The following is an 11,775-nucleotide window of genomic DNA, read 5'->3' on the forward strand; positions in this document are numbered from 1 at the left end:
TAGAAAAAAGAAAAAAATGCTACAAGAATCCAATTTAATTTTTCATAGAAAATAAAAATAAAGATAAATAATAATACGCCAATTTGACCACTATTAGTATATAAAATGATTTCTTTCAAGATAGAGAAAGAAAGATAAATGGATTATAATTAATAGAAAAAAAATAAATTTTAATCATACATATCCATAGAATGTTAAAGTAAAGAACTATTGAAATGTGTGTGTGTGTGTGAAAATCTCCCAAAATCTTGTAATTAATGAGAAACAATTTTTAAGATTTTATATGAGTACATTCTACTTAAAAGTTAGTACTCCAGAGATTTTTACAAAAGTTTCTAGAAGTCATTAAAATTTGAATACCACAAAACTTAAAATTTCTAAAAAATTTAATTGAGTACACCCATATCCTTGCCTCATTTTTGTCTTAGGAGGGTCAAACACTTTGATTAATTGTATTTTTCAGTCCTCTTCCTCCCCGTCGTCTCTCTCTCTGTCTACCCCTTGTCTCGAGACTCTCTCTCAACCCATGTGTCTACAAATGAATCCGAACGTCAATTTTGTTTAATCCCAATTCAACCTCATCATACAAATCGTAACTATGAAATTAATGATTAAAAACCCCCAATTTTTCTTTAATTTTAAACACATGGGCCCACCTTTATCGTCTCCATCAATAGCAAACGCCGCCCTCCCTCAGCCGCCGTCGGCCTCCGGAGACGGCAGCAGCGGAAACTTAGACGACGCATGGTATGGAAACATCCAGTACCTGCTCAACATCTCGATCATCGGGGCTCTCACTTGTCTATTGATCTTTGTTTTTGTGAAGCTCCGCAGCGACCACCGCCGCGTGCCAGGCCCCACTGCCATCGCCTCCAAGCTTCTCGCCGTGTGGCATGCCACCAGCCGTGAGATTGCGCACCACTGTGGAGCTGACGCCGCCCAGTTCCTGCTAATCGAGGGCGGCAGCTCCGCCATCCTCCTCCTCCTTGCCACACTCGCAGTTGCATTTATTCTCCCCCTCAATATCTACGCCGGGAAAGCCCCAATTTCTGATCAATTCTCGAAGACCACCGTAAATCATATTGACAAAGGTTCGCCTTTGCTTTGGGTCCACTTTATTTTCGTTGTTGTAGTTGTTCTTTTGGTACATTACGGTATAAATGATATTGAAAGTAGGTTGAGAATAACCAGGTTTCGTGATGGGCACGGGAATCCAAGCGAGCCCAGCTCGAATTCAAGTGCCATTTTTACTATAATGGTTCATGGGATTCCGAAAACTTTAGGGTTTGATAGTGCTCCGTTGGTGGATTATTTTCAACATAAGTATCCTGGTAAGATTTATAGAGTGATTGTGCCCATGGATTTGTGTGCATTGGATGATTTGGCAACGGAATTGGTGAAGGTCAGGGAGAATATATCCAAGTTGGTGGCAAACATTGAGTCGCGGGGGCTGGTGGGTGAGGGCGAGTTTGTTGATGATGGACCTGAAGAAAGGGGGGTATGGCAGAAGCTGCATTTTCTTTGGAGGAGGTTGAAGGATTTGTGGTATCGAGTGGTTGATGAACTCGGTTTCTCGGACGAGGAGAAGCTGAGGAAGTTGCAAGAGTTGAGAGCTGATCTTGAGATGGAAATGGCAGCTTATAAAGAAGGGCGAGCAAGAGGTGCTGGGGTTGCATTTGTCGTGTTTAAGGATGTTTACACTGCTAATAAGGCAGTTCAGGATTTTCGCAACGAGAAAAGGAGGCGGATTGGGAGGTTCTTCTCGTTGGTTGAGTTGCAACTACAGAGGAACCAATGGAAAGTAGAGAGAGCTCCGTTAGCAAGTGACATATATTGGAATCATTTAGGATCCTCGAAATTCTCACTGAAACTGCGGAGAGTCTTTGTAAACACGTGCCTTCTGTTGATGCTTTTGTTCTTCAGTTCTCCGCTGGCTGTGATTGGTGCCATAACAAGTGCTGCGCGGATTATTAATGCAGAAGCAATAGATCATGCTCAGATGTGGTTGACTTGGTTGCAGAGTTCAAGCTGGTTTGCGACCATAATATTTCAGTTTCTTCCTAATGTTATGATTTTCATCAGCATGTACTTAGTGATACCGTCAGCTCTTTCTTATCTTTCAAAATTTGAACGGCATCTTACTGTGTCAAGTGAGCAGAGGGCTGCATTGTTGAAGATGGTTTGCTTTTTTCTAGTTAACCTCATTCTCTTGCGAGCTCTTGTTGAGTCATCACTGGAGAGTGCTATTTTAAAGATGAGCAGATGTTATTTGGACGGTGAAGATTGCAGACGAATCGAACAATATATGAGCTCGTCTTTTTTGTCAAGATCATGCCTCTCGTCTCTTGCATTTCTGATTACGAGCACTTTCTTGGGAATATCTTTTGACCTACTGGCTCCAATACCTTGGATAAAAAAGAAACTTCAGAAATTTCGAAAGAATGATATGCTGCAGCTGGTACCAGAACGAAGTGAAGATTATCAGTTACAAAATCACGACGTAGAGACCTTGCAGAGACCTCTGTTATCCGGAAGGGCATCTGAAATCTTGGTCGGGAATAGTGCATTTTCAAATGGTTCTTCTCCAACTGCAATAGACTTTTCTGGACATGATCTCTCTGATTATCCTCCATTCAGCAGAACTTCGCCAGTACCAAAGCAGACATTTGATTTTGCACAATATTATGCATTCAATCTCACCATATTTGCCCTTACACTTGTATATTCTTCATTTGCGCCTCTCGTGGTTCCAGTTGGTGCAGCTTATTTTGGGTATAGGTACGTCGTGGACAAGTACAACTTCCTATTTGTGTATAGAGTACGAGGTTTTCCTGCTGGCAACGACGGGAGATTAATGGATACCGTGTTGAGTATCATGCGTTTCTGCGTAGACATGTTCCTCGTTTCTATGTTGCTGTTCTTTTCGGTAAATGGGGACTCCACAAAGCTTCAAGCCATATTCACACTTGGGTTGCTAGTAATGTATAAACTTCTGCCCTCAGAGCACGACGGTTTTCAGCCTGCTTTATTGCAAGGTATACAGAATGTTGATAGTGTTGTTGATGGACCTCTAGATTATGAGACCTTTTCAAGACCAACATTTGAATGGGATACATGTAATTCATGATTCCTGCAATTCCAAATGGAAATTATGTTTTTCTTTTACATTAGACTATCTTCATGATCCTATCTGGTTTTCTGGTTTTTATTTCAAGTATTTTAAAGTAAATTGAAAGAGCATGTTCAGAAAAGTTAAATTTTTTAATAGTAACTCTTACTTTACTATTTAATAAGTAGCTTATTTTCAATATTGACCAATAAAAACCTTTTTAAGCCTAGCCAAACACGCTAGCTTGGTACACTCTGTGGAGCACATGGTTTGCAAACCAGAGATCACCAAAATGATTATTCGAGTACTTGCTGACAGAAAAGCAAGAGAGCCTCGGGGTATGCTTATGTTCTGTTTAGGTTATTGAGATTCTCGATCTCTCTTTTTAGAATGAATATATGATAAATTTGATTTTCGTTGACAACCTGGTGTTTTCTGCTTGTATAATAGCATAGTCTAAACAAACCACGTATATATAATAATTCTAAACGATTAGACAAATGGCAAATATTAAAAAGAGAAACGCTTGAATAATATGTAAAATGTTGGAAACAAATAATTCTGGGAAAGATTATTTGCCTTATCAGGCTTTGGCGCAAGAAAGGGGCGTAGAAAATTTTCTTTTTCTTGTGTCGTAAGAGTAATGGATTTTTTATGATGCGCATCAAAACTTCAAGAGGCACCATGACAATTTGATTCTAACCATGACTAAAAGAAAACTCAATTATTATCAAAGCGAGAAACCGGATGTTAATATTTGTTTAAGTTTTTTGTAGATCGTAAGCTATGGGACTTACAAAATGTGGATAAAAATGATGTTTGTCTTATAGAATGTGTGGATAAAAATGATGTTTAATCAACTTATAAGTTTAAAAAAGCTTAGCCGAACAGACTAGCAGGCAAGAAATGGCTTTCAAAATACTATGCACTACCAAAAGGCCACAGTGAAAAATAAAGCAATACGGCAGCACAATTATCAAATTCAGATCAAGTTATGCTGTTATATTCTCTACCATCTGCTTGGTGGTAGATAAATAAACATCCAGCAATATAAACCATAATCGTGCATAAAGCACAATTCACACTCGTTCTTATGCACGCAAGTGCCTTCACACAAGATGAAAACACAATATTTCCAATTTAGTTCTCAGACAAAACACCACACAACACAAAAGCATACATGTTCCAAGGTTGCTCCTAATACACACAAAAGTTTTATCAGTCATGATCAAACTACGCTGTCTGTTTATCCAGTTTACAATCTAGATGACATGATCAACTAGGATATGATTGTAAATGTCTACAGAAGATCGGAAGATCATTCATCAGCATTGCTAAATTCAGCCTCAACTGTCTCCAGTCTTTTATGTAAGCCCTCTATTTCTTCCTTACCGAACCAGTCTTCTTTCATCTGCAGCATCCAGAACAAGAGACATCCCATTATTATGGAAGACACTAAAAGAGCATGTTTGGAAAAGTTAAATGAGCAAAAGCTTTCTGCCCTTCACAAATTTAGATAAGTTAATATTTAGACCGAAAATCAATGCTTTCTTTGCAATTGTTGGTGGCTAATTAGTTTCTGCGAAGGTAAGGGTCAATTTTATAGTAGAGCCGTATGCAATGCACAAAAGATAATGTCAGTACAACAGGATTGAACGAAGACCCAATACCGGATGGGGAGCTTCGTTTGAAAGTAAAAGGTAGTTAAAAAAAAAAAAAAAACCTTATTTTTGAGCGAAAAGTTTCTTATTGAAAGTAACCCTCAACTGTCAAAGTTAATTTCAAAACTGTTTACTTCGAAATAAAATTTTAAGCTTAGACAAACATGCTATGCATTGGTTGAGGATACTGGCAAAAGATGAAAAAAGAACTCACGAAGTAAGGGTAGCCAGCAGAAGCGCTAAAATTTTCTGGTGCATTCTTTAAGAATAGGTTTGCATATTGCAGAACGAAAATGCCGCATTCTTCACCGTTTGTCTGTTGTGGAACCTGAAATTTGCTTGTTCAATCGGTTAAATTGTCTAGTCCAAATAACGTATCAAGAATAAATATGAAGAGCAACGTTACCTTAGGAACCAAGAGAGGAATTTTTTTCATTAGTTTCTTGTCCACCGGCCTCTCCTCTGTTTCATATATGTCTAAGACAAGCCTGCAGAAGGAAATAATAAACATGCAAAAAACATATTGAAATAAATTTTAGTTTAAACTATATTGCTCATTTAGAAAATACCTTCTTATTAGAGGTTCGAGCCCATTATCCAGTTCCCGCAGTGAATTCAGCAATAAAATGCATGGAGTTCTAGTTTTTGACGCTAAAGTTTCGCCCAAGTGACAAAAGATAACAAGATACCAGTGAGACCTAACAAAAAGGCATCCCAGTCAGCCAATGCAAGGTAATAAGTATAAATTTTGCATGAAAAAATACTTGAAAGAACACGTACCATAAAACAATGGGAACCAAAACATATTCTTTTGAGAATACATTGATTCTCTTAATCCACGTCAGCACCCTTTTTCTATAATGATCAGTTGTGTACATGGAAAACCATATGCATTCCATATACGTAAACAATTTCCTTTTCTCTTCAGGAGAATCCTCCCATATTTTCCTACATATTCCAAATTTCATTCATATAATATATAGCACATCAAAATACTGGGCAGTTCTTTAAATTACGAGAGTAATGCATAGAATAGAACTTACAGAAAGCAGCGCTCGAATAATTCATCATTTATTTTCCCTCGCAGGTTGGAGGTTGTATTGCAACCCCTCCTTGATCTACTAGCACGAAAAGAACGATGGACAGGAATATATTCCAAATCATCTGAATCAGTTTTATGTTTACATTTTCTCTTTCGACATTTGCATGGACTTTGGAGTTTTTCCACATCTGCTTCTCCATAATCCCCTTCTACTACAAATTTTGACAATTAACATTAATTGAATTTGAGAATCCCACTGATGACGGCACATATGGTTACTTACATCATATTAAAGTTACATCATATTAAAGATTCAGCGTTGATCATCAACACAAGACAAAGATAGGCCAACAATCTAACGTATCTTTCAATGTAGAAAACGAAAGGTTCAATAAAGAGAATAGCGTATCAGCAATGTGTCAGTAGAATTATATTTGGCTGCAATTTAAAACAGACAGAGGTTGGACTAGGACTTGAGACAGTATATCTTCCAAACAGCTTCCGAGATGGATAATATTTCACATCTTCATAATCATTTCCACATAATCAGACTTCCTGCCCAATTAGGGGCAAGGCTGGTCGTTACATGGAATAACCGGCTGCACTGGAATCCTTAAGCAACAAGCAATACTTCTCAAGTTCAATGTGATGGCAAAAAACTTCTTCTAAATTGTATCAGACGACTAAATCATGCAGAGAAATTACAAATACCACAAGAAGTGACCATATTAGAAGCAAGACAGCTAGACATCCATAAGATACAGGTAAATATATGCCTCTATAAAAGTGTATCGAGTAAATATGTTTTCAATTTTCTCTCTGATTTTTCCCACATAATTGACATACAAGTAAAATGTGCTTTCAAAAGACTCCCTTGGACCTGAACAAATTGTCAAGCTATTTCCACATGCCTACGCTTAATATCAGTTCTATTGGAAATTAGATATCTTTGTTAGTTTTCATACGTTTTCCCGTCCAGAACAACTTAAGAGGCGAATTCTTTTTAGACATGTATATCAGAAGTTTATGAACAAGTTTTGAATATAAATAATTTCATTACTGCAGAAGCTTGGCATCTCAAAGAACATGAAACTTGGTCATGGGTGTGAGTGCTGGGGGGAGGGATGTCATGTCATGATGATTGAGGTATAAGGCAGCCAATGATCCAAAATTAATACAAATCCCTCGTTTAGAATATTGATGATGTCATCAAGTTACCAGCCGTATGAAGTAACTCAGCAGTTTGCCTCTGTGCAACTCTTCCTCTAGATCTTTGTCCATGGGGAATACATGAAAATGGTGCCTTACTGTTTTCTGTCTTCTCGTCTCCACCTAATATTGCAAAAAGCAAAGCAATGTATTATACTCACGTATCTTCACCATTCATCAACATATACGTCAAAGATCCATTTGTGAAAATTGATCATCATCCCACAATGTTCCCTTGATTTCCACCATTTGAATTAGGGGGAAAACATATAACCCTGTTCGATAGAGATTTTTTTGAAAATAGATTTTCTGAAAAGTGAGATTTTTTGAAGAATGTTTAAAAGGTTGAAAATTTTATGATCCACGTGCAAAATTATTTTATTGGGAGAATGTGTATTTGGAAATGAGGTTGGAAAAAATAAGTTCTAGAAAATATGGGCCAAATCGGGGCATAATATATAATAGAAATTATCTACTAAGCAACATTGATATGACACATCAATTAACAGGCCGATCATTTAATTCCTAGGATATACCATGAACTTATCCACCAATTAATTAATTGTAACATGCAGTTGCTTTGCGTAAGCCAACTGCGCCTAGTGTATATATATTGTCACAAAAAACAAGAAATTTTCAAGTGAAGGTACGTAGGGTTGGAAGAAGTTGGCCATTATTTTATTGTAGTTTCTATTGCGTGCACAGCAGAATGGGTGATGCGGACAGTAAGCAGTGAATTGGTGGTTGGCTGTTTAGGTTATAATTTGGCTGAAAAAAGAGATTGAATCAAGAACGGTTTGGTCAAAGAGTTTGTAGAGAAATGGGAGCTGTCATATTTGACATCAAGTAAATTTAAAGTTTGTTGTAAATAGCTCACGAGAAGAAAAGCCAATGAACAGTTCAATTGCATAGGAAGGATTTTGTGACATATTAGAAGAGCTCTGTAACTTTCTGCAAAGATGCAAAATGTTTTAGCAGAGATTTTGAGTTGCTGGAATGAAGATAGGATGAGGAAGTAGAAAAGAAGGAAACAATCTCAAACTGGGTCGAAACACATCGCACAAGCCTTCATTCAACCTCTCTTCTTAGATCACATATTGCATATATATAGGAGAATGCCAAGACTACTTGCACTCTAGCCTAAACTAAAGTATAAACAAGACGTCACCAGATTATATTGGACGCTAACTAGGATAAGCTTATAGTCAACGAATCCAACATAATTAGAGTCTCAATTTTGATAAAATTCAAAACAATACAAAATAACGTAACACCCCTTGCTTAAAGACTAAGATAAAACACATCCATGAAGTCTTCTTAACAGTCGTGAGTAGAGTATTTATTCATACTTAAAAGGCAAAAAAGGCAATACAAGCTTAAGAGGTGGGCACCTAGCCTAAACGTTGAATCAGTAAAAATAAATGCAGCAAAAATACTCACTGGCAGACTAGAAGCTAAAGGGTTAATGAACATGTATTTCCATGTGATCTCAACGTACTCCTAATCAACATGCTTCATGTGTAGTATATTGTAGGCTCTTAATCACTCTAATAGCCACTATCATATTTGGAATTATGGCCTACGTTGCTTGGACTCTCCATTTTGGAGGAAGTACCCATGTAGACACAACTAAGGGATCCATGTCAGATCCCTTAATTCAGACAAGGATCATTTATATAGCTTTTGTTATTATCGTAAAGGATTTAAAATGATTTCTAATTAATATCTCACTTTTCTAGACTTGAAATGAAAACCAAATGAAGTATTACAAGTTGCAATTTAATTTTTTATTTTTTATTTTCAGTCAAACACATATAAGTGCTAGGTGAACATAAATTAGTGGTTTTTGTGCAACGTTAAAATGTCTTACCAGCTCGTTCTTCATTAGGCATCTGGGTAAACCCGCCAAATTAATTCAACATAAAGAAAGCTCATCAAGCAGATGACATGATTACTATACCACACCGGCAATATCCTACAGAATGCATAGCCACTATATATATATATATATATATATATATATATATATAGACACACACACACACTATAAATTGCATAAAAAAAAATATCAATATATAAGTTCCAAAATAAATTCAAGTTCATAAAACATGTCCAAGTAGCTATGTCTTAATTCTGAATCATTTTTAGCTATATCGCCACATGCTAGATTTTTAGAGAGAAAAAATTCGACCCCTATACATGTACCGAATTGACACCCGCCCCCGAGTCCAAGCAACATAGATTATGCCAACCCAAACTGTAAAAGTTAATTGCTAGAAATATATGGTAAAAAATTTAACGAAGACCAAAATTTTGCAATAAACTTAAGATATTTATTTTTTCCTTTTCTATGAATTTGGGAACTTTAGGTAAAAACTGAAACAAAAATAATAAAGATCTTCCAGGAAGAAATGATAAACCCTCTTCGCCGAAAAGTCAGTGTCCAAGTCGGATACTGACACACCCCGATATGCCGTGGTAAGTTCACTGACACATCGGAGTGGTGAAAGATAGCCAAAAAAATTTACTACAAAATCTTTAAAATTGGACTTACCATGAATCTCAATTGATTTATCCATTGTTTAAGCAAAATGCATAAAAGATTCTTTAGAAAGAGAATCCACTTAAGCCCTCAAAAAACCTGCAAAACAAAATATTTCTGATGATTTCTAGGGCTGGACATCAAAATGGCAGTTCCACTTCTAGATCTTACCCTTGGATCTCGTCGTTTCAAAAGTAAAATGGAAATCTAGCATGCATCTTTGGTATTTAAGGAAACTGAATCGCGATTTTCGGACAAATCTAAGCGCCTAAATGACGTTTTCTTAAATGACGTTTTCTTAGGAATTTATGGGTTCAAATGGGGGTAGAAAAAGAAAAAGAAGTATGCATCAAAGGGATATGCTTGGTCTTTTTAGTAGTCAAGGATTGCGAAGCTGATGTATTAATGAATCGAAGTGAAAAAGACTCATGTGGCGACCCCAAATTTATTAAAATAATAGTTTTTTCTTGTGTTTTTGTAACTAAGCCCAAAGCCATTTTCAGTTATTACGAATTTTATCTGGCTTCAAAATGGAGATATGTTTTAGGCCCTTTTAGTGAGCTTCTACCTGGGACCATTTTTGCCTAACTTAAATAAGTCCAAGCCTAGCATTTGTGGGCAATATCATATTCTTATAATGATCAAATCTCTTGAGAGTACAATATTAAAAGAGTATATATAGACACCAAAGACTTTCCAACTTGGCAAGATTCTAACAAGGAATTCAGAGATCCATTAAAAACTATTTTAAACCAAAGACTCTTCCTTCGCAAGAAAGCAATGTAAATCAAATCAAAATAAGGCCCATTAACTATAGATATTTACCTACGTCCGGCAATTAACAAAAAGACAAATATACCACCGACTCTAAATAAGTATCAAATCATAAAATTCTAAGACCTTTTAAGATTAAAAAAAGAAAATAACTTTCATTCTAAAAGTGCAGAATTAGTCTCAAATCTACCTAAATCTAGAACTCTGGATTATGCCTCCTTGTTAAATTATATCCCCTCATAACTTCCTGACAATAGTTTAAAAAAGCTTAACAAGGTACAAGGAGTTTTATCTTTGTAAGGCTAGGAGTAAGCTTTTAGGCAATTTGTGGCTTACGCCTCTCAACAAGCCAATAAAATATTTAAAATGTTATAAATATAAAAAAATATGCTCATAATAAGTCATAAATCATCTTAAAAAATCCATAATGAAACAACAAAGTAGAAATCTAACTAGCAAAATATACAAATTAAATTAATCAAATCTCAAAAAAGTCAATAATCACAAACAAAAATTATAATAGGAACTTTAAGGGAATCTTCCTCCTTACCGTTAGTTTCTCATTATGACTATCATCATCCTTCACTAGCTAACATGCATTGTCCTTTTCCTTCCCTTTCGTATAAAGACAAGAAAAAATGTATTTATAAAACTCGTAATATATTCTAAATTATAAAGAGATAGCCCAAAAAGCTTAGGCCAAATAGACAATGTTCCTAAATAAACCATTATATTGAAAGTTGTATGAGGCTTGCATCTTGAGGCGAGCTTCACGGGAAGCTTTATAACTTCCCTTAAATAATATTGAGGCTTATGATACTCGGACTCAAGTATGTGTATCGAATATAGGTATGTATCTAAGTGCGGAATTTTTTATTTCCTAAAATATGGGATATGAGGACATAGCTAAAAAGAGTCCAAATTTCGGATACGAGTATGTGAGTTCGTCTTCGAACTTCAGTTTGGTTATTTAGATTTCATTTTTACTTTGATATTGATGTATTTTTTGAATTTAAAATGATGAATTGAAAAAAAAAATGATTTATTGTATTATTTGAATATTTTATTAAACTAAAATATGTGTGGTGTAAAAACAATTACATTATTAACCCACTCATATCCATATTAAAAATGTCACGGGCTCCAATTAAACCATCCATATCCATATTATTAAGCCCACCCATATCCATACTATTAGCCCAATAAAAATGACTCAAGCTCCAATTAAACCCAAATCTCTTCTCTCAATCCTGCCGTCGTTGTCTTCTTCTTCTTCTTCACGATTTTAAGGTTCCAAGTGAACTTATACAAATAGCCAACAGATTTATTTTGGACCAAGGACAGCCGGTGCCAACCTGCTATTTCTTTAGGCCATGTTTGATAGCAACTCTTTTCCATGGAACTAGGAAATGCAATTCCATTTTCCATCTTTGTGGCT

The 11,775-nt window shown here is 35.9% G+C and overlaps 2 protein-coding genes across 4 annotated transcripts in view; one reads left to right on the forward strand and one right to left on the reverse strand.

Moving 5' to 3' along the window:
* The first annotated feature begins 433 nt into the window (after positions 1-433).
* LOC111412297 (CSC1-like protein At4g35870) lies at positions 434-3,187 on the forward strand. Its single transcript, XM_023043170.1, has one exon. It carries the CDS (start codon positions 599-601, stop codon positions 3,125-3,127), a length of 2,529 nt encoding a protein of 842 aa, XP_022898938.1. The 5' UTR covers positions 434-598; the 3' UTR covers positions 3,128-3,187.
* A 973-nt stretch (positions 3,188-4,160) lies between these two features.
* LOC111412298 (sentrin-specific protease 1-like) overlaps positions 4,161-11,775 on the reverse strand; it is an 11,476-nt gene continuing 3,861 nt past the window's right edge. The window contains exons 1-9 of one of the 3 annotated variants that reach the window (XM_023043172.1): positions 9,735-10,724; positions 9,576-9,662; positions 7,031-7,144; positions 5,814-6,024; positions 5,551-5,718; positions 5,340-5,468; positions 5,177-5,258; positions 4,985-5,098; positions 4,161-4,520 (exon numbers count right to left, since the gene is read on the reverse strand). In XM_023043172.1, coding sequence (XP_022898940.1) covers positions 4,428-4,520; positions 4,985-5,098; positions 5,177-5,258; positions 5,340-5,468; positions 5,551-5,718; positions 5,814-6,024; positions 7,031-7,144; positions 9,576-9,600 — 936 coding nt within the window. In that variant the 5' untranslated portion in view covers positions 9,601-9,662; positions 9,735-10,724 and the 3' untranslated portion in view covers positions 4,161-4,427. Of the gene's footprint in view, positions 4,521-4,984; positions 5,099-5,176; positions 5,259-5,339; positions 5,469-5,550; positions 5,719-5,813; positions 6,025-7,030; positions 7,145-9,575; positions 9,663-9,734; positions 10,725-11,775 lie in introns of those variants that run through there. The other 2 variants (XM_023043173.1, XM_023043171.1) reach the window with 2 other exon arrangements.

Source organism: Olea europaea, chromosome 16, assembly GCF_002742605.1.
Source record: "Olea europaea var. sylvestris chromosome 16, O_europaea_v1, whole genome shotgun sequence".
Classification (NCBI taxonomy): Eukaryota; Viridiplantae; Streptophyta; class Magnoliopsida; order Lamiales; family Oleaceae; genus Olea; species Olea europaea.